At 25.4% G+C, this 23,685-nt stretch overlaps 2 protein-coding genes across 4 annotated transcripts in view; both read left to right on the top strand.

The window, feature by feature from the left end:
* The first annotated feature begins 793 nt into the window (after window positions 1-793).
* Window positions 794-2,831, top strand: LOC134836838 (uncharacterized). Of its 2 annotated transcripts, none has more exons than XM_063852079.1 (3): window positions 794-1,030; window positions 1,093-1,272; window positions 1,330-2,831. In XM_063852079.1, the coding sequence occupies exon 3, from the start codon at window positions 1,357-1,359 to the stop codon at window positions 2,467-2,469; it is 1,113 nt and encodes a 370-aa protein (XP_063708149.1). In that variant the 5' UTR covers window positions 794-1,030; window positions 1,093-1,272; window positions 1,330-1,356; the 3' UTR covers window positions 2,470-2,831. The 2 variants fall into 2 exon arrangements, with proteins under 2 accessions (XP_063708149.1, XP_063708150.1); XM_063852080.1 differs by having other exon boundaries at window positions 794-1,034; window positions 1,099-1,272.
* A 1,282-nt stretch (window positions 2,832-4,113) lies between these two features.
* The window catches only part of LOC134837165 (calbindin-32), a 78,615-nt gene continuing 59,043 nt past the window's right edge, over window positions 4,114-23,685 (top strand). For both annotated transcript variants that reach the window (XM_063852516.1, XM_063852515.1), the window contains exon 1: window positions 4,114-4,341. The gene's annotated coding sequence lies outside the window, so the exon portion shown is untranslated. The remainder of the gene's footprint in view (window positions 4,342-23,685) is intronic.

The following is a 23,685-nucleotide window of genomic DNA, read 5'->3' as shown; positions in this document are numbered from 1 at the left end:
GGCTCTAATTTATCATTTTTAATCATTTTATAACTCAAAACTGCCAAAAAATTGAAACTGAAAAAAAAAATTTTCTTTGACATAGTTTTGTTTTAAAAACTAAATCAAGAGCAAAAAAACTGTGTCAAAAACTGTGTCAAAGCTATTTTTGTCAAATCTTGCTCCAAATGGATAAAAATTTGTCAGAGGGATCTAATTTATCATTTTTAATCATTTTGCAACTCAAAACTGCCCAAAAATTGAAACTGAAAAAAAAAATTTTTCTTTGACATAGTTTTGTTTTAAAAACTAAATCAAGAGCAAAAAAACTGTGTCAAAAACTGTGTCAAAGCTATTTTTGTCAAATCTTGCTCCAAATGGATAGAAATTTGTCAGAGGGCTCTAATTTATCATTTTTAATCATTTTATAACTCAAAACTGCCCAAAAATTGAAACTGAAAAAAAAATTTTTTCTTTGACATAGTTTTGTTTTAAAAACTAAATCAAGAGCAAAAAAACTGTGTCAAAAACTGTGTCAAAGCTATTTTTGTCAAATCTTGCTCCAAATGGATAGAAATTTGTCAGAGGGCTCTAATTTATCATTTTTAATCATTTTATAGAAATTTTGTGCTTAAACTTGAAATTGATAAAAAAATACGGAAAATTCAAAGATTGCTTATTTAATAAAAAAATCATATTTTGATCTTATTTTTTTTTCAAATCATCGGATAACTTCTGAAACGACATCCAAATCGACACTTCAAGACGAAACGGATCCCGAAGCAAAAACTATCCAGCTGTGAGGAGTGCACAATAAAATTTAGAAAACCAAAACAACATCTTAAAAATTAGAATATTTCAGGTTTCAACAACATTTTTACTCCCATTCAATCGTTCAAATTAGTATTTAATGACTTTGGAAGAGACTTGTGAGCAAGAAATCTCCCAAAAACACTGCAAAAACGTAAAACGCGAAAATAGTGAATTCGGTGAGAGCGTTGGGCGCTCTTAAAACTTCCGAATTGCATCAAATTTCGTCTTTTTCGTAGTCGTAAGTTAAATTTTTAGTTAAAAATATTTAAAATAATTTTTAAAAAAAATTTTTTTTTTCAGATTCAGAAGTTTTTTAGAAGTTAAATGTTGCAGTAGACAAAACGCATTAACACACACACCCCTTTTTTTGGCTCCTTGGCAGAAAATTGTTGTCGGCGTCAATGGAACTTACAGGAATTGCGATGCGATTGCTTAAGAAACAGAAAAACAGGGAAATAATGCCTCCTCGTATAGAATTAGGTGAGTTTTAATTTTTTTTTTGTCACACGTGATGTTAATTTTTTTGTTTTTCAATAGAAATGTCGTAAATTTGGTATTATCTCGATGCTAAGACGTACGAAAAAGATGCGAACGAAGAATATTTTGATTTTTTTGGTGCTTATAACCATCACGAGTTTCCTCTTTTTCATCTTGGGTCCGGCAACGGAGCAAAATGACTCGCTGAAGAACATAATGTCGCAAACGCACCAACAAATTCAGGTTTTCAAGGACAATTTGTCGAAGAAAAACGACAAAAGTCTCGAAATTGACGAGAAATATTTGGAAATGTTGGGTTTCAAGCCGACAACGGCGGCAATTAACACGCCAAATGGCAGGTTGGATTTCTGCATTGTCACGTATGTGCGGGCAGGACAACTCGATACGGCAGTTTTGTTCGTGCAAAGTGTCCAAATGCGTTTGCCGAATGTCACGATGCTCATTTACGACTTGGGCCTGTCGGAAGACGATCAACGCACGTTAACGACTTCGCCGCTTTGCAACAACTCCAAATGCACTGTGATACCCTTCGATTTGTCAGCATTCCCGGATTTTGTAGCCGACGAGCGAATGCATGCCTTTCGCCCGCTCATCATCAAAAATGCCCTGTCGCACGCCAAACTGATCCTTTTCACGGAAAACGAAAATCGCGTTCGCAGCAATGTGACGACGCGCGATTTGACGCTGCTAACGCGCAAGACTGAAAACAGTACGCTCGGCGTACTTGGCTGGACCACGAACAAACAAGCTGTCTCGAGTCGCACGCATCAAAAAATGTTCGAATATTTCGACATGAACCCCGAATCTTTTTATTTCATCCCAATGGTCTCGATGAGTGCGGTTTTTTTCGTTCGAACCCCGTTTGTCATTCAACGCATCATGTTGCCGTGGATCAAATGTGTCCTCACACAAGAATGCGTTTGTCCCATTGGAGCGCAATCGGGCGGCTGTAAATACAACAAGAAGCCCCTTTATCGCTACATGGGATGTCACAGCTACGACGAGAGCGCCTTCAACATCGTGCTTGGCAAAACTTCGAAACTCGACGAGACAAAGTACTCGGAAACGGGAGAAACGCCACTTTTTTACACAGAAACTCTCGAACAAGCGACCAAAATTCTCGAGAATCGACGCAAAAATGCCAGTGACGCTTCTGAAAGGCCATTCACGGAAATCTAAACCAGTTTTTAGCGAAGAAAAATTAATTTTGATGACGCTTCAATTAAATTCTAGAATCTTAAAAAAAAATTATTAAATTTAAGGATAGGAAAGTTTACCAAAAAATTAAAATTAGGATAAAGGTTAAAGTATTTTAAAATTAATTTTAAGGGAAAACGAACACAAATTAAGAAGATCTTACTTAATAAAAAAAATATTGAATCTTGATATTGAACAAAAATATCTCACAAAAGAAAAAGAACCAATAATTGAAAATTGGCCTTTTTTTCGAATGATATTGTGCGTAAATTGTGCTTCGAATTGTAAATATTTACCTAAATAAAAAAAGGCAGAATTTTTTTAATCAAATGTAGAAGTGAATTGTGAAGGCTATTATTGTATAAAAAAATTAAAATAATTAAAAAATTAGATAAAAATGTTTTAAAAAATAATTAGGAAGGTAATTGATATTTAATATAAAAAAAAATTGAATAAAATAATAAATAAAAATTTCATGATTTTTTGCTTAAAAAAATTTGTTTCAATTGATTTTTTTTATAATTTTTTTTTATTATTTTAAACGAATTTATTTTTAAAATTTTTGATTTTCCTTAAAAAAATTAATAATTTTTTTCTTACAATTTTTATTTTTTTTAATTTTTTTTTTAATTATTTTTTTTAATTTATTTTTTATTTTTAACGAAATTATTTTTTAAATTTTCTTTAAAAAAATTAAATAATAAAATTTAATAATTTTTTTTCTTACAGTTTTTATTTTTTTTATTGTTTTTTTTTATTTTTAAATTTTTATTAACAAATTTTTTTTTAAATTTTAATCAAATTTTTTTTTTAAATTTTTAATTTTCAAAAACAAAAATTATTATTTCTTAATTTAATTTTTTCTCTGCATTATTAAAATTTAATATTAAAAATATTTAAAAAAAAATCAAACAATAAAAAAATATTTTTTTATGATAAATTATTTTTTTTATTAATTAATTATTTTATTTATTTTATAAATTAATTTTATTATTTTTTATACTCAATTTAATTAAATTGATTTTTTCCAAAATATTTATAATTTTTTATTTCAATAAAATATTTTAATTTTAAATATAAAACTCAAAAATTTAATTTTCACAATTATTCATAAATTTTTAATCAATATTTTTCCATAATTTTTAAAATATTTTAAAAATACTTTTTTTTATTAATTATTTAATTTTTAATTCATTATAATTATTAATAAAATTAAAATAAAATTTCTAAATTAAATTAAATTTTTAAATAAAAAAAAATTATTTTAATTTTTTATAGTTTATTTTATGAATATTTTTTTTTTAAATTTTTTCTAAAGCCAAATTATGGAAAAAATTAATTAAAACATAAAAAAAATTATGAAAAAATGATAAAAATTATTTTTACTTCAATTTCATGACAACAACGAGAACGCCTGGTTTTTTGTCGCATTGAGAGAAAAACCTTCCATTTCTCTCCCAAATCCTCTCACTTTTCCAAAATGAACAACTTTCGAATTTTCTCTCTCGCGAAAAATTGTGGAGGGGGAAATTTTCCTCACATGCCATCAAGCAACACACTCCAAAAAATTCTACAAGTCCAGTTGATTGAAAAACTTTGTTCAGAACGAGCTTGCTTTCGGTCCCATCTAGACGTGAAAAATAGAAATTCCTTTAAATTCACAAAATTATCAAGGGTTTCCTGTAATTTCCTAAAAGTGAAAATATAGAAAAAATATTAAAGTCACCTGTGAGTGAAAAAAACAACTGAAAAAAAAGAAAAAAAAAATTTTGAAAAATTATTTCAAAGGAAACTCCGTGCACGGAAAAATAATACGAAAAATAAAACGCGAAGAAACTTCGGCAGTACACACAAGTAAGTTTGATATTTTTATTTCCTTTTATTTATAAACATTTCTCGATGTCACATAAATTTATGAAACTTGCTCGTTGGCTGAAAAAAAGTAAAAAAAATAATAAAAAGTGACAAAACTTCATTTCCTCGCGAATGAACTTTCCAATAAACTTTATTAAAAATTAATGAAGGTGTATCGACGTGAATCGCGTAATTACACTTTGTTTGCCGATATTTCCTTTTGTTTTTTTTTTTTCTTTTATTCAGAAAATCATCAAATTATTTTTTTTTGTGTAAATTCGTTGAAACAAAAAAAAAATATTCCAATCAGTGCATGTTCTTGTTTATTTGATGAATTCTTTGATGTATTTTTTTGTGTGGTATGAAATTGCGGAGAAAATTATTTGTTAAATTTTTCATCTCATTGATTATGGAAAAAAAATTTGTTTCGATCGAAAATGATGACTAAAGAAAAAATAAATAAAAGTTGAATTATTTAAAAAATGCAAAGAAAAAAAATTAAATCTGGTCATATTTTACTTTTTAAGCTGAATTTTATCTCTTTTAATCCTTTCTTCTTTAAATGGAAATACTTGAGACTTCATTAAAACAGCTTAACGTTGCCTGAGAAAATTTTTTAAAATATGAAAATTTAATCTTTTTTGCCTTCCTTGTTGGAAAATATGACGAAGCAGAACATTGTAATCAACAGGATTATATTATGTTAGCCAGAAATAACAAAAATTTATTTATTTTAAAAAAGATTCGAATTTAAAACGAAGCAAAAAATTTTTTAGTGTGAAAATTTTATTTATTTCTTCGGGCGAAATTTTCTTGTTCAATGATTTATTTATTAAATTTTACATTTTTTTTGCAAGAAATTTTCGCTTTTGGGAATTTTTCGAATTTAATTTAGAATGATTGAAGAACATCATCTTCGTCGCATGTAGTCATCATCATCAGCATAATTAAAAGAACCAAAAAGTTTCCTTCGAGGAAAAGTTTCTTATTACATTATTTATTACTTCACACACGTACAGACACACAAAAAAACACCCTCATGTCATGACCCGGGTCAAGTAAAATAAAATTTCTTAAACATCATAAAGGGAGGTGTGTTACGTAATGTTACAGGATTACGAGAAAAAAGGAGTTTGGAAAAATTTTTGTGGGTAAAAGGAAATTTTTTGAGCGTATTTTTTGTGTTTGTGAAAATTTTAATAATTTTTAAATATTTTTTCATAAAAGAATTTAATTTTTTTACATTAAATAAAATTAAATTTAAATAAACAAAATTAAACAAATTAAAAATTAAATTAATTTAAAAGTTATTTTTTTTAAATTTTCTCAATTTAATTTTTTTTTTAATTTTTACAAATTTTTCTTTAATTTTTATTTTAATAAATAATTATTTAATTAATTCAATTGATTTTTTTAAAAGGAAATTTTTGAAAAAAAAAAAAAAAATTGAAAAATGAAAAATTAAAAAAAAATGAAATTAAGAATAATTGAACTGAATTTCAGAATAAAATGAAAATTATTAAAATTCTTACATTAATTTTTAAAATTTTTGATTTTGTGACAAAAAATATTTTTAACACAAAAATTTTATTTTATTTATTTATTTAATTTAAAAATTTTTTTTTTAATTTCGCAATTTAAATTTTTTTAATTTTTACAAAATTTTCCTTAATTTTTATTTTAATAATTAATTTTTTGATTAAATCAATTATTTTTTGAGAATAAAATTTCTAAAAAAAATTAAAAATTACAAAAAAAATTATTTAAAAAATTCTTACATTGATTTTTATTTTTTTTTTATGATAAAAGATATTTTTAAAACAAAAATTATTTATTTAATTTTTTTTATTTAATTTTATTTTTTTTTTATTTAATAAATTAAATTAAATTTTAATTTTTAATTTAAATATGTATTAAATTTTAATATTTATATAATTTAATTTTCTTCCATATTTAATTTTGAATTCAAAATTTAATTTTTTTTTTTTTTTTTTTTGAATTTTTATATTGAAGTAATTTTTTTAAAATTACGGACAGACAAATAATTTTTTTTTAATGTGAAAAAAATGCTTTTTCATGATGTTTGAAACAAAACCCGAAAAAAACAAAAAAAAAAAGTAAAACCAAAGAAACTTGTCCTGTTCGGTCTTAAAACTTAAGAAGAAGAAGAAGAAGACGAGTCATTCAAAAGTATTATGCTCGTTTGTGTTATGATTATGGTCTGAACTGTATTTTTCTCTGCGAAAATGTTAGCAAAATGTTTCTTTAAATAAAAAGAAAAAAAGGAGGAAGATCTACATCTCGTGTCTTTGTATTGTGCACACATCGAGAACAACAACATCCAGAGTGCAAACAAAAGTTTAGTTTGCAGTAGGTTATTATGTCGAAAGAGAAAGAAATAAAGATCAGGATGAAAAGAAAATTTTTCGTTTATTTTTTGAGCATAAGCCCATTTTTTTTTTTTTTCGGAACACACATACGAGTTGAGTGGGTTGAATGGAAATTACACTCTTGAGGGAGTAATTTCAGCAATATTTATACGTTTAAAAACTTTTATCTTTTCATGTTTCTTTAATCCGGAATAAAAAAAAAACGAGATATGCTTAAGGATAGTTTTCGGGCTCGCTTTTTAAATGTAATTCTTCGGTATTTATACGATTTTTCCGTTCTTTTATTTTTTATGAATGGATTTTGGTCGCTGGCAGGCATTAAAACGACGTGAAAATTATTTTGAAAATAAAAATGAATTTTAATGATAATAAAATGTTAACCAGGCAAACAAGATCATCATCATCATCATAATATGATTATAAAAAAAATTATAAAATTATTATTATCGCAGTTTCCTCGAATTGTAAAGAAATAGTGTGGCGGTGCACATCTGGCACAACGTCAAATAATTGTAACATGAAATAGTTGGGATATAAAATTTGTGGGAAAATTATGGGGAATCGCATACTTTTGGGTTTCTTAGAAACAAATGAAGGATAATTTGTTCTGGAAAGTTGGTTTTAATGTTTAAAATGTGGTTAAAATTTTTGAGGAAAGACAAAATTTTCTTCAGAAAAATTAAATTTTTGTTAAAATTCCATGAAAATTTAATTTTTGTGGAGAAAAATTTGTTAAAAAATTATTTTTTAAATTTTTAATTAAAAAATAATTTTTGCTTGGTTTGAATTAATTGGAAAACATGTTGAAAAGAAGGATACTTACCGAAAATCCTTAAAAATTCCTAAAAAAAATATTTAAAAAAAAAATTAAATTATTTAAAATCATTAAATGATAATTATAAATTATTAAAAATATAAATTTTTAAATAATTAAAAAAAAATTAAATTAAAAATAATTTTTAATTTTAAACAAAAATTCAAAAAAAAATATTTTAATTATTTTCATAATAAAAAAATAATTTTAAAAAAAAGTTAAAAAAATTAAATTAAAATTTTTTAAAATTAAATTTAATAAAAAAAATAAAATGAATTTTTAATTTAATATTTTTATTTATAAAAAAATTAAATTAAAAATAAGAAAATAATAAAAAAAAATATTTAATAAAAAATAAATTACAAATAATTTAAAAAATTAAAAAAATTAATATTAAAAAAAATTATTATTTATTTTATTAATAAAAATAATTTTTAAAATTTTAATAAATTTTTTTAAATTATTTTTAATAATAAAAGAATATTTTTAATCAAAATTATAAAAATAAAATATTGTTTAATAAATAAATTAAAAATAAAAAAAAAATTTAATTAAAGCAATTTATAAAAAAAATAAAATATAAATAAAATAAATTTATAAAAAAATTCAAACTTACCAAAAAAGTAACATTTGCGCTTTCGCCTCGTCGTGCATATCCAATAAAATCCGTGAACCAGAAGGATAATAACAATCATAAAGTAATATAACTCAATCTGATTATAAAATCCAACGCTGGGAGTGTACTTCAAAATATTTTTCTCATTTAACGCCTTCATGACAGTTGTTTTGCGTTTGACAGCATGACATTTATTTTAACATTTTATTTATTAATCTTGCTCAAAAATATTACTTCCAAGTGACAACGCCCGGTAATTTGTCAAAAAATAAACTTTTTTTGTTACTGTTGCCATGTCGTCCTCTTAAATCAGAACAATTTAATTTAATGCGAGGCACAATAAACTTTGCCTTACGGATTATTTTATTGTACATAATTCCTTCCCCTTTTTTCGAGGCACAAACGATTTTATGACGAGAAAAAGACGAAAAAAATTAAAATGAAATACTTGATAAATTGAAATAATCTTTTGTTAATGCCTGAAGAACATGCCATAAATTTCATGACACATGCAATTTATTCCCTATAACTTTTTTTTCCTTTTGCAATTGTTTTGAATTGCTGATAGATTGAGTACGACAAATATGGGGAGATTCGTGCTGTTGTAACATTTGACAAGAGACACGTCCATATCCAATAACGAGAGCAAACAATTGGATTTAAGCGAATTTTCACTTGTTATTTAACTGGAGATGGAACTTTTTTTTTAACAAGCCGAATGAAAATAAAATAAAATAGAATCAAATCGTCTATGCAATAACGAGAATTTCAACCTTTGACGATACTTTTGCCGCAAATAGTGGGAAGATTTTCTTGTACTGATAAGCAGTGACGGAATTTAGAAGGAATTTTTGTTTTAAGAAAATTTTTCTTAACTTAAAAAATTAAAAAAAAAATTAAAATTTAAAAAAAACATTAAAAAATTAAAAAAAAATAAAAAATTTTAAGGTAAAAATATTTAAATAAAAATAAAAAAATTTAAAATATTTAAGTAAAGATTAAAAAATTAAAAGAATTTAAAATTTAAAAAAAAATAATTAAAATAAAGTTAACATTGATTTTAAACAAAATTTAAAACAATTTTTTTAAAATTTTATTGAAAAAAAAAAAATCAGAATTAATTTTTTAACATTAATTAATTAATGTAATTTTAACAAAAAAAAAAAAAAATTTATTTAAAAATTATATAAAAAATTTTGCTTGAAAATTTTTTTTAAATTTTTTGGTATTTTATCCCTAAATTAAAAAAATTAAAATTTATACATTAACTCACAATTTTTTTTTCAAAAAATTTTAATAAAAATTTTTTAAAATTATCAATTGAGTCATTTTAAATTAAATTTTAATTTAAAAATTTAAATTTTTATTGTTTATTAAAAAAAATATTTTTTAAAAATTAATTAATAAATTTCATAAAAATATTAATAATTAATTAAAAAAATAATAATTAATTTTTAAAAAAATTAAATTAAATAATTAATTATTAATTTAATATTTTTTTTTGAATTAAATAATTATTATTTTAAATCAATATTAATTTTTTTAAATTTAAAAAAAAGTTTAGAAAATATTTTTTAAATCAAATTTCGTAAAAATCAATTAAATTTTAATTAATTTAAAATTATTTTTTTTTAAATTTATTTTTTTTAATTAAAATAAAATATTTTTAAATTAAATTTAAGAAAAACCTGATGAAAAAAAATATTCCATCACTGTTCGTAACTCAAATAAATGTTGACAATATAAGTCTCCGCCTCATTTCCAGCTTTACATATTTTTCTATGTTTCTATGTGGGGTAATCTTATCTCGAACGTTTCAGGACAACACAGGTCAATAAAGCAATTTTTGCCGTTATTTTGTCTCAAAACGAACGTAACTGATCCCCAAGTAAATCTTTGATGTGGTTTTGTTCTTCTATCCTGAAATTCTTTCGACACCGCTCGAAGTAACATAAATTTTAACAACTCGCATGTACGAAAGATTAATTTAATTTAATTGGGGCAACTTTATTATCTTGCCTCGTATCTCATTCGAAAATTGCGTTGGTCTTCGCATGTTACAACAAAAGCAGCAATAATAATGACTTGATTTTAATTCAAGCCTCTCATCTCGTGTTTTTTTATGGTTACTCGCAAATTTGATGTAATTTATTCTTCACCTTTGAGTTGGATCCACTTTTTACAGAATGAAAAACGAAAAAAAAAACAAATGGCTTTCTTGAAAGAATGCGAAAGCGGACCCTCGAGGATAATTAGCATAATATGTTTGCGCTTGTTCATGGTTTCGGGCAAAAAAATTGTCTGTTGATGAATTTTCAAACTCATGGCGCGGCGCGACTAATGAACCTGCCACATATCATTTAATTACGGGCTTCGGGCGGCAAATTTGGCGCATATTTGCATACAACGTTGCGTCGGTGGTTGGAAAAGCCATTAAAATAAACATGTAAAGCCATATTTGAATTTAAAATTATCCGTAAAAGTAATATTAATTACGAAAGTTAGCAAAACAACTGTTTGGTCAACGAATTAAACGAGGATTTGCATAAATTTTGCCGTTGATGACGTCATCAGGATCAACGAGAGAGATGAAAATGTTGATTTTTGCTGTTGTTTGATCAAGAAGAATATTTGCAAAAAAAAACTTTTTTTTTTGTTTGAGAAACTTTCATCCCAGAAGCAGAAATTCTTTGTTGGATGCAATCAGTGCCGGATTTGAATTTTTTTGAAATTTTTGAAATTTTATGCTTGGTTTGGATTAATTGAAAAATATTTTTTTGCTTGGTTTGGATTTACTGAAAAAAAATATTTAGGTTTACAAAGAAATTTAAAAATAAAAAAAAAAAAAAAAAAAAAATAAAAAAATTAAAAATAAAAAAAAAAAAATAAAAAAATAAAAATTCAATAAAAATTTTTTTGAATATTTTTTTTTCGCTTAAAACCTTTTTTCAGTCATAAGAATCATTTTTCTCCATGAAACATATGCTCTAAAACGTATAGTTTTGGAGCTTATTGATCATAGCCAATTATTGAATGGCAAAGTCAATAAAAAAATAAAAATTAAAAAAAAATAAATAAAAATAAAATTAAACAAAATTAAATTAAATAAATAAATAAAAATTAAATAATAAATTAAAAAAAAAAAAATTAAATTAAATAAAATTAAATTAAAAATAAAAATTAAAAAATAAAATAAAAAAATAAAAAAAAATTATAAAATATAAAAAATATTAAAATAAAAAAATAATAAAATAAAAAGTTCATGCTGATAAGGAATTTCAGTGAAATTTTTTTTGAAAAAATTTTTTTCGCGCAAAACCCTCTTGACGTCTTAAGAATCATTTTTCTCCATGAAACATATGCTCGGAAACGTATAGTTTTGGAGATTATCGATCATAGCCAATAAAAAAGTTTAAAAAATAAAATAAAATAATAAAATAAAATTAAATTAAATTAATTAAATTAAATTAAATTAAATTAAATTAAACTAAATTTAAAAAAAAAAAATAAAAAAAATATTAAAAAAATATTTAAGTTTTTTACAAACTAAAGATTTTTTTTTTTTTTTTTAGAAACAAAAAGAAAGACACTTACCCGTTACTGCCTGCAACCTTTGAACATCCCATGAAAACGTTTTATTATTATTTATGCGTTGCCTCGGGAGAGCTTCTCGTTAACATAGTTTTTCGTATGTGAGTTGTTTCAGTTGAGTTCATAACGTCAGATAAGCTTAAGTTAGCATTTCTTCCCATTTAGTTTGTTGCTTGCTACGAATCCCCGAGTATGCATACAAATTACCTCGATTTGTTTCTCGAATCAGAAAATATTTACCAAAAAACCAACAGACAACAGAGTGTGACGTGAGTCCGCAATAAAACGTTAACCGAGTGAAAAATTGGGATTCTGAAGAAAAACTTGGCTAAGGAATGTCAACATGTGAATGACAAAGACATTAAATGTGTAGACGCGACATCAGCAAGAAAGACAGACAAAACAAACACAAAAAATGTGAGACGCCCGAGGGCTCGTTTGAGTGTTACTCGCATTAAAAGTTCGCGTGCTATTTCACGCCTTTTCTCTCTCTCGCTCGCAACATGGTTTTTGGCGTGATATTATCATTATTTGCTCAGCTCATAATATCATAGACGAATAAAAGCGAGACGTATTATTTAATGTTTTATTATTATTATTATGATAATGATGCGAATGAACGAGAAAGGAGTCGCATTCGTGATGATGACAAGCATAAATAAATCAAAAAGTAGTTGGAAATGATGGAATTTCCCGCTAGTTAGTGAGGCGGTTCAGAGACATTTTATTGACAAATTTTATTTTTATTAGTCTGTTGCTTATTTTTAGAGATGACAGTTTGAATACCAAAAAAAATATTTTTTTAAGAATAAAAAATAAATTGAATTAATAATTTAAATAAAATTTAAAAAAATTAAAAAAAATTTTTTTAAGGATTTTAATAAATTTTTAAATTAAAAAGAAAATTTAAATAAAATAATAAAAAAAATATTTTTATTAACAAAAATTTAAAAAAAAATTATTACAATAAATAATTAAAAAAATAAAATATTTATTCAGATTTGAGAAAAAATAAAAAATTCTGATAAAAAATTTTTTGATGAAAATTGATATTTGAAAATTAAAAAATTTTGAAATTTTTTAAAAATTCTCATATTTAAGAAAAATTAATAAATTATAAAAATACAATAGAAAAATTATATAAAAAATTAATTAAAATTAAAAATAATTTTAAAAGAATTATTTCTTTTTTTAAATTTAGAAAAAAAAAATAAAAATTTATTTTAATTATAAATTTTTTATATTTTTTTTAAATAAATAAAAAAAAAATTTTTTATTTTTTTGCATTTTAAAAAGAAAATTCAATTCAAAAAATAATTTATTCAATAAATAATTTTTATTTTTTTTTAAAAAATAAAAAAAAATTTTTTTTTATTTATAAATTTTGAAATATTAAACAAAATTTTTTTTTTTATTTTAAATAAAAAAATTAATTATACAATTTTTAAATAATTTTGTTTTCTTTAAATTAAATTTTTCTTTAATATTTTTAAATTTATTTTTTTTTATTATAAATTATTTAAAAATTAAAAGCTCATAATTTTTGTAAAATTAAAAAAAAAATTTAATTAAAAATAATTTTAAAAATTTTTCGAACGAAAAAAAAATTTTCATTAAAAAATAAAAAATTTCTTTAGAAAAAAACATAAAAAAATTAAATAAAAAATTCAAACCTCGCTATGTAAATTTTTAATTGCAAGTGACAATAAAACGGCGACACAAATCCAACCAACTGCAGAATTTCCCTCACTCACAAACTATTTAATAATAAGTTTACACAAGCACAACCGAGGGAACCGCAACAAACAAACAATCGTGCGGTGATGGATTGACTCGACTTGACTTGCAAAAAGGTGAAAACTGTTGCATACGAGATGCCTACGGAATGTCTGACGTTCCAATTACTCCGTGGGCATTGTGATAATAATAAATTTCCACAGCATATTTGTATGCACATCCCAACCAGACACCATTAATCTTTTTTTTTTCACGGAACTCTGTGGGGAGTTTGAAACTTTTTTTTTTGTTATCGGTTTTTATGAATAAATCACACGACGAAAGAGACAGAAATTGATTAAAAATTTACGTGTGAAGTACGCATTTTGTCACACATTTAAAGTCAAAACATCTCGTCGGGGGATCAAAAGGTCAAGGCAACATTTTTTCTTATCACAAAAAAAATTTTTTTTTTGCGAACGAAGTTCGTGAATTATTCAGTCTTTTATTTTAAGTCGCCCCATTAAAAAGTCTGACAGGCTGACAAAAAAAAATTTAAAAAAAATTCGTGTTAAATTTGAAAAGTTTTTACATTTCACGCATTTCATTGAGCAGAAAAAACGACGCAAAATGCTGCATAAACTTTTGATTAGAATTTTTATTGTTCTTCTTGTTGGCATCATCTCAACGCAGGGCAGAAACATCGGTTCAATGGAAAACCAATTTTTGCTGAAATATCCGCACGAGAAGCAATACATGGCGGTGCTGCGTGCCGTGCCGGACTGCGAAACGGATTATGACATAAAAATTTACAAGAAAAACAAGAAATTTGCGTGTTTCGACATGCTACGAGGCGAAATGATCGAACGCGAAGACGAACCTTTCGACATTTCAGAGTTCAAACATTGAATTTCAATTTATTTCTTTGCCAGCCGGTTTTTTTTTTGAGAGTCAAAGGAATACAAAAGGAGGAAAAATGTTAGTGCATGAGAAAAAATAAATTCGATTATTTACCGTTTGTTCATTTTCTGTGTTTCTTCCTCATTCCGTCTTGTGAAGCTGTTTATTCGACTGAAATGATTTGAGTTTGCCTTACAAAAATAATTCCATAAAAATACAATAAAATGAGATTATTTTTCAAAGAAAAATCACGAAATGGGCTCCAAATAATCGCATTTCTTGCAATTATTTTATTTTTCTTCTTCTGCCTAAAGCTTTAAATCACCTCGAAATGGGTCCAACAAAAAAAAATGGAACAACAATAAATTTAATTATTTTCTCGGCAGAAAAAGTGCATTAGAGAACAACACATTTGTTTGACATGATTGCATCATCACCATTAAGCCTCATATGGAAGCACTATTTTTCATTTAAAATCACAAAAAGTCCTAAATTTCCACACACACAGATTTTTTTTTTTTGCTTTATTTGTCTTTTCATAACAAATCGAGTTTTTTTTACGAATGTTCGAGTGCCAAAAACTTTAGAGAAAAATGTCTGTCTCGTCGTCGTTTATTTTCTTTTCTGCCCTTTTGACTCTTGTAGAAACAAGATCAACAAATCAAGATAGAAAAAAAAATAAACCATTGTGCAATTTTTTTTTTTTGGATTTTGGGTCTCCATTTCAATGTTTTGTCAGTCGCCATTTCATCGCATTATTTATCACTCGATAGAATGAGAGAGAGACAGACACAAAACATTTTTTTTTCTTCGTTCGAGGTGTGTAGTATTATTATTTTTATTATAAAAATAACAGAAAACAGACGTCAGCATTGCTGAAAATTTATGTAGCAAAGATAGAGAGAAGAAAAAATACATAAAACAGGTAGATGATTGCCAAAAGTAGCATGAAATATCATCTGGATTCCGTTTGAATAGATGCGGATAAGAGTGCTAAGAGTGATATAGAGCGACACGTCGTTGGCTCATTTGAATTGAAATCGAGTTTCTGTGTGTGTGGTTTAATGGGAAGAAGAGATGATCCGATGTTGGAGAGAGAGATTTCCTGTACTTTTAACGCGAGAAAGGAAATCCATGAAAAGCACGAAAATTTCCCTTGACAATGGGTATGGAAATGCTTTTAAGAATCGACGTCATCGTGGCTTGGAGGAAATAGATTGGAGGAAGTTGATGTCTCGAAAAGTCGAAGAGATGCGTAGCGAGATGATGAGAAGATATATGATTTATTAGTTCATTCAGGAGACGACACATCCAAGTTATGGTCTTTAAATTTTTTTGAAGGTTTTCGAGGCTTTCAAGAGGTATCGTTCAGCTTCATCGAGGATCGTTTTTGTGTTCTTCAAGTAATAGAGAATGTTTTTGAGTCCCGTAAAAGTTTCTGAAGTTCAACTTACTTTACTTTACTTTACGCCTTGTCTCTAGTTCGAAGATTCGAGAATGTCCTCATGTTAAGCAAAGGCTATCCACGAATTGTCGCTATCTGCACCCTATAGGCGAAAAACGGGTCAGATTGATCCCTTAACGGTACAAATTGATCCCTTAAGGTATCGAAAAATTCCCTTAAGGGATTAACTTGATATCTCAAAGGATCAATCTGACCCGTTTTTCGCCCATAGAGAGGTTCGTCGATTCGCAAGGTCTTTCAGATCTCAGAGGTTAGTTAGTTATCCCTTACCCTCTCTGATGATGTTGGCTTCTGAGAGTATGGAGCGTTGCCAGGTGTTTCTTGAGCGACTTCTTTTGCAGCTTCCTTATGGGTTGTACACAAAAGCCCTTTTGAATACTTTCTGAGGATCTTTGCGAAGGGTTTGCCCGATCCAACCGAATTTTCTCCTGCGTATTTCCATATTTATATTCGTCATGTTGGTTCTTCTGAATTTCAAGATTTCTTTCTGGTTTGGTTTAAGCTTCTTGTTAAATTTAAAAAGTCATAAAACTTCTTCGAAGTCGAGGTCAAAGAATTTGTCAATTAAATATATTCTGATTCAAATGAAGATAGAGTCGTAATTTGTTGTCTTCATCTTATTAGTTTACCTGAAATTAGAAAAAAATTAAAGTTAAAATTTTCTCATGTAAAAATTCTTACCTGAATCAGCATCAGAATATCCATGAGCTTCAAATGAAGAAATTTGAATACATCTTTTAAATTCAATAAGTTGAAGATTTTCTGACAAAAATATCAAAAGCAGTCTTCATACTTGAAATTTTTCATGAAAATGTTGAAGCTTCAATTTTCAGAAGAAAATCAAACTGATTGATAGTTTTTGGCATGAATTTCTTCTTGAACTGAAACCTTTAGTTTAAAGTATTCTTTTGCATCCAAATTCTCTCGATACATCCAACCTAAAAGAAAATTCATCTATATTCAAATCCAGAGAGAATAAATTACTTACCAAAGAGCAAATGTATCCTCGAAAGCTCCCTTAAGAGATCTAAAAACTTACCTTTGACCAAATTTGTCCTTTGTTTGCGAAACTCGAACTTTTTACAATGTAACGAAGCAAAGTGATTGCCTTCTAACCTCCTGTCAGCAATAAATTTTCTGTTCAATTTCCGATTTGCTTAAAAATTTTCTCTCGAAAATCAATAAGCATATTTCTCTCTGTAAACTTGGACCCTTTTCATACAACAAACAATCTTTATTTACTCTTGTTAATGAAGTAAACTTTCGATAAAAAAAAAGAAAATTTACTTTTTCTTGTTTATCTTTAGTATCCGACGAACAAGGTCAGATGAAAATTTGCCATTAAAATTATTTACTCAACCGTGGAAAATTTTAACTTTAAATCAATTAATTGCTTCATTAGACACTAAATTTATCGTGACTTAATAATATCCGTTGCAATAATTTTATAAAAAAAAATCCTAAAATTGTCAATTTCCGAAGGTGAAGCTACAACTTAATTTGCTTGTTGATGTTTATTGTGGCGTGAAAAAACAATTTATTGTATCAATTTTCTCCCTTTGGTTCTGTGTCAATGCAGGGATTCATGTTTCAGTTATTATTCATTAATATTGTCATTCGTTATTTATTGATGCGATCGGAGAGACAATGATTTATCATCTTTGCAAGAAAATCTTTTTTTTTTTGGCTCGAACTCTTTTTGTGCGTCAATTGTCGCCCAAAGGGAAATTGCTGCCAAGAATTTTCTTGCAATCGATGGATTTTTTTTGGTTGTCCTTCAAAGGAGTTATCAGTTCGACACCATCCAGCGCGACTATTTTGTTTATCAAAAATCTCTTGGTTGACACAAAAACATGTACAAAAAAAGGAATTGTCATTGTGATTTATTGCCGCTTCGTGTGTCGTACTCTTTTCGTCTTTTGTTATCGATGAAAGTAAACATTTTGCTTCCGATGCCTCACAAAAAGTAACAAGATGTTAATTAATTGGCTGGCAATAAAAGTTTTCCCTTCTCAGTCGGAATTTTGTTCGGTTGAAACTTGAAATCTGGTACAAATAAAAAAAAAACGCGAAACTTTATCTCATGACATTTTAAACATTTATCATTTTATTTAGCTAAAAATTTTCGACTCTGACATATCAGAGGAAAATCTCTCTCTCGAACGCAATGCGGTATCATTTTCACAATTTCTCGCACGTGTACCGTGCTCTATGTACCACAAATGGGGGTTTGTGCCATAAATTTATTTACCTAATCTATAAAATACATAAAAAAAGAAATATTTTGACAACATAATATAGATTTTTCCCGAAAAAAAAAATTAGGACTGCCAAGTCGTTATTATCTTCGATCAACATTCGATTACGGAATGAGAGAAAAGTGAAGAAAAGTACCTTTTCCGGCGTTTAATTTCGCCGTACGACTCACAAAAGGTGATAAAGTGTAATTTATTACGAAAAACCAGGCGTCTCCATTCACATGAACAAATTACAAAACTTGTTGTAAAAGGATGCGAGGAAAAGATCTGAATAAAAAGTACTTAATTTTGACTTGCCTGCGAGTTATTTGTTGAGAACGGAAAATATTGCTTTTGTGCAGGAAAAGTTTTTTGCTGAATTTTTTGATTTCTTCCGAGAAGAATTTGTTGTAGTTTTGCATCAAGTTGGAGAAATATTTTTATTGGAGTCAAATACGACTCATGTCTTATGCAAAAATATAACATAAAAATGTAAAAAGTTGTCATGAGAAAAAAAAATTTGAAATTGAGCCACGTGACATTTTTTGACCCAATGCACATTTTAAAATGTCTGTCTATTGAAAATTTTGAATTTTATCATCAATTTTTATTAAAAATGACTCTAAATGATTTTTTTGCATTTTGACCCAATACATGTTTCAAATGTTTGCCCAATTTACATTTAAAATTTTTGTCCCAATGCACATTTCAAAATTTTAACCCTGTAACAGTTTTGAAGTTTTGTCTCTTTGTCAATTTCAAATTTTTTTTTTAATGTTCAAATTATTACAAAATTTTATGATAATGTAAAAATTTTGCCCCAGAGCATATTCTTTATTTTAGTCCCAATGCACATTATGGAATGTCTGCCTATTGAAAATTTAGAATTTTATCATCGATTTTCATTTAAAAATTTCTCTAAATTAAATTTTTAATCTTTTTACTCAATGCATACTTCAAATTTTTGCCCCAATTTACATTTTAAATTTTTGACCCAATGCATATTTCAGATTTTCTCGAAACACTTTTTTACAAAAAAACACTTTTAAAGATTTTTTTAAATTTTATGTAAAAAATACCTCATAAGATTTTTTTTAATAAAAAAAAACAAAATTTATTTCTGTGAACATGAAATTGTGGAAGGAAATTGCAACGCATGAAAAACTACAGTAAAGCAAGTAAACAATACAACTCTTAGATAAAACTTTTTTCGTCGTCATCTTTCTTCTTGTTTTGTTATTTTTTTTTCATGCGCGCCTGTTTATTTGTTGCTAAAGTCATTTATTTACACTTATAGGCAAAGAAATACTGAAAAATTTTAACTTTTTCCTTTTAGTTTGCTTTTCCGAGCATGAATGCATCTCTTAATTAATTTTACGATTCTCGTCATTTATTTACGTTTTGCTGCAAATTTCTTCAAACAAAGCAATTTACGCGTCAAGAGGTTTTTTTTAATTTTTTAAATGAGAGGAACAGGAGGATGAGAAGATAAAGTTTTTTTTTTTCGAGCAAACAGCTTTAAAATGATAGGAAAAGTTTAAAATGCTTCAAAACTGCTTTTGATCACGTTTTAAATAACTTTTCGTCGTTTATTTTTATATTCTAAACATTCAGTGACATCCGATGAACAGGGAGAAAAAAACGAAAAGAATCAGAACATGTGTGACATGATGAAAACAGGTGACGATGACTATCAGAAAGTTTCATCTTTGACATTATTTCCTTATTTGCTTTGAATTTTAAATATTTTTTATGAAAAAAATGTTAAAATATTTCCTTGAGAATTAAAAATTCAAAAAAAAAAATAATTAAATAAAATTTCAAAATCACAAAAAAAAAATTTAAAAAATTATTTTCAAAAATTTTTAATTTTTTTTAACAAGATATTTAATTTTAAATGAAATTTTAAAAAATATTAAAAAATTTATTTATGTAAAAAAAATTAAAAATAACATAAGAAAAATAATTAAAATAAAATTTTATAAAAAAAAATAATTTTTCAGTTAATTAATAAATTTTTTAATTTTTTTTTTAATATTTGTAAATAATATTTTTTTAATTAATTAATTAAAAATATTTTTTTTTTTTATAAAATTTTATTTTAATTATTAATTATGTTATTTTTAATTTTAAATTAATTTGTCTTGTTAAAAAAAATTAAAATAATTTGTTTATTAATTTTTCATTTTTTTTTTTTTTTTTTTTTTATAGAAGAATCATAAATTCACGAAAATATTTTTATAAATTCAATTTTTTTTTTCAATATGTTAAAAATATTACATTTTTGCAAATATTTTATCAAGTAAATAAACTCGACTTCCTCTTTAAAAGCACTTCCCGTTCATTTGAATCAATAAATGGAATTTTATTTGCATTTCCACTCCAAAACCCGACCATAAATTGAAAAAAATTACAAAAAAAAAACTGCTGATGTTCTCGTAAAAATAATAAAATATACAAATTGGCATCCCATCACATCACACTTCTTCCCCCATATGTTGTTCGAAGAAAAAAAAACATTTCGACATATTTCGCTGATGACGCGACGCACCGTCGACCGAAAAACCTACATCATGTCAAGCGGTTGGAAGTCGAGTTTTAACCAAATAATTATCAAGTGTGTGTGCTTTGTGTCCTGAAGCAAGAAGATAATAAACGTTTCCTCGTCATTTAACTAAATATGACGGATGAAGCTACTTAAAATTTGCATAATAACCTCCGAAAAAAAAAAATTCTCCGCGCTGATGACTTGGTAACTAAATATTTGCTCTCCAAATAAATATTTCATCCTTTCAACCACAAACACTCCCGAAAAAAATGCGATACAAAAGGTTTTTCAAATACCAAGTCACCGGAAGATGTTATCCGCATCCGTAAATTCATATCAAAATAAATATAAAATATGTATGCGAGTGACATAAATTAGGTCGTTTCGCATAATATAATCATTTTTCTTCCCTGGCATCCATGTTTGTCTCATTTCCCGTTTATTTTCTCAAAATATTTATTATATTGACGTTCCTTGTAATAATCTTCCCCTGTGTGCGTATGAGAGGAAAGGTAATTGAATATCAGTAATGTAAATAAATATAAATATATCTTGATCCGCTCTTACGTTTTTTGATGATGATCCGTTTTCGTATTAACATTTTTTTTCTGTTGTTTTGTCAGAAAATAAATCCTGAATGATTTTATCTTGAAATCTTGAACAAGGAAAAAAATCTGAAAAGAAGAAATTAATTGATTTTTTTTCATGTAGCTTCGAAGAAAGAAGTTTTGTTTGGTAAAAGTTTTGAAAATGTGCATTGGGGCGAAAAATTAAAAATGTACATTCGGGCAAAAATTTTTAATTTTTAATGTTCAAGAGTCTTAAAATTTATGCTTTAAAGTTAAATTTGAGACTTTGTCTGAAGTAATATTTCAAAATAATTTATTGTAGAATTTTTAAACTGTGCTCTGGGTCAAAAATTTTTAAAATTAAATTCAAATTAAATCTCTTTTAAAATTCTTTATATTATTTATTAAAAAAATATACAACTTTTAAATGTCTACTGGGCAAAAAAAGATTCGATTGTCGATTGAAAAAAGTTAAAATGTACATTGGGACTGAAATTGGAAAATTATACTTTAGAAGAATTTCTTAAAAATTAGTATTGGGATTAATTTCAATCAGCAAAAACTTGAAAATGTGCAATGGGTCGAAACATTAAAAATGTACATTGGGTAAAAAATTTTAGATGTTTACTGATCAAGAGTCTTAAGATATGCATTGGGACATATTTAAAGCCTTTTACTAAAATAAAAATTCTGAAATGTATCTTGGAGAAATTTTAAAAATGTGCATTGGGTCAAAAAAATTTTTAAATTGATTTTAAACCTGCAATAAAGTTATTTTTTTTTTAATTTAAAGCTCATTCGTAATTTTAAGAAAAATTGACAACTTTTGTATGTTTAATGGGCAAAAAATTTCGAGTTGGGAAAAGTTAAAAAGTGCATTAGGACTTAATTTACACAAGAATACTTTAAAAATAATAAAAAAAAATTAATTAAAAAAATATTCAAATGTGAAATGGGTCAAAAACTCAAAAATTTAATTTTAACCACGTGACAAATTTTAGCCCAATAAGCATTTTTAAATTTTCCCAATGAACATTTTATTCTTTTACAAAGCAAAATTTAAAAAAAAAATTAAAATGTTCATTCGGCATAAATTTCAATATTTGCATTGGGCAATCAAATCAAAGTTTTTACCTTTTCTCCTGTAATTTTTTTTCTCATATTTTCGGACCTGATTAAACACGTGACACAGCTCGTCATTATTGTTCTCTAAGTCACGTACACACAATTCCATGTCCAGCTAAAGTACTCCGGAAATCCCTTAATTTCGCCATAACCGAGATAATGTTCCCTCCAACTAATTTACCTTTAGTCCGTCTTTTGTGTGTGTTACATCCTTTTTTGTATTTTACACGAATTCCTCCTATTTACTTAATAATTTAATGGCATCAATATTAAAAAGAACAACGACAAGTCCGAACGACGACGACGATTACTTTGTTCCTTAATTCCTTCTTTTGTACATTTTCTTCTCTCCGCACACAAAACAGCGACAAGGACACAACTAACAAGGGAATTGCGTAGCAACAAAAGCCGAATGATAGAAAGACAGTTCATTATATTGAATAAAAGTGTAGACTAAATGCCTTTTGAATTCGAGTGTGGGATATAAAAGCAATTGTTGTTTTTCTTGCTGTTTGGAGAGTGAGCGGTTTTTATGACACACTGAAAAAAAATGAGAAAGAAAATATGAGAAGAGCTATTCATGGCAAACAATAAAGTCACACAAGATATGACGAGGAAAAAAGCAACAGCTTGTAATACTAACTTACTTTCTGTGGGGATTTGCGCTTTTTTGACAACTTGTCGCTCAAAAAATCAAGTATCGAAATTTTTATGAATATTGAGGAAATTTTTTTTTTATCCAAAATGGATTATTTTTATCATTTTCGATTGAACTTTGACTTTTTTGTTTAAATAAATAAATTATTGGATTAAAAAAACAAAATATTTTTAATTGAATTTAAAAAAAATAAATTCGACGATCAAAATATTTTTTAAAAATTTTCAGAAATATTTTCTCATAAAAGTTTTAATATTCTTAAATTAAATTAATTTATTAAATATTTTAAAACAAAAATTGAATGAATAATAAAAAAAATATATAAAAATAAAAAATTATAAAAATTTAAAATTAAAAAATTATTTAAACACCTAAATAAAATTTTTAAATTCAATTTTTTAATAAAAAAAAAAATGAAATAAAAATATTTAAAAAATAATTATTAAAAATTTAATTTAAATTAATTTTATTTCGAATAATTAGTAATGAATTAATTATATATAGTAATTATGAAATAATATTAAAAAAAATAAAATTTTTAAATTCAACTTTTTTTTTAATAAAAAAAATTAAATAAAAATTTAAAAAATAATTATAAATAAATTAATTAAAAAATTATTTAAAAAAAACTAAAATTTTTAAATTTAATTTTTTAATTAAAAAAAAATAAAATAAAAATGTAAAAATAAAAAAGATAAAAATTTAAAAAATAATT

This window comes from Culicoides brevitarsis, chromosome 1 (assembly GCF_036172545.1).
Source record: "Culicoides brevitarsis isolate CSIRO-B50_1 chromosome 1, AGI_CSIRO_Cbre_v1, whole genome shotgun sequence".
NCBI lineage: Eukaryota > Metazoa > Arthropoda > Insecta > Diptera > Ceratopogonidae > Culicoides > Culicoides brevitarsis.
This window is presented reverse-complemented; position numbering and strand designations above follow the sequence as displayed.

What these genes read in the sequence shown, in the direction of transcription:
- LOC134836838 (XM_063852079.1), top strand. Translation starts at nt 1,357, where the DNA reads ATGCTAAGACGTACGAAAAAGATGCGAACGAAGAATATTTTGATTTTT.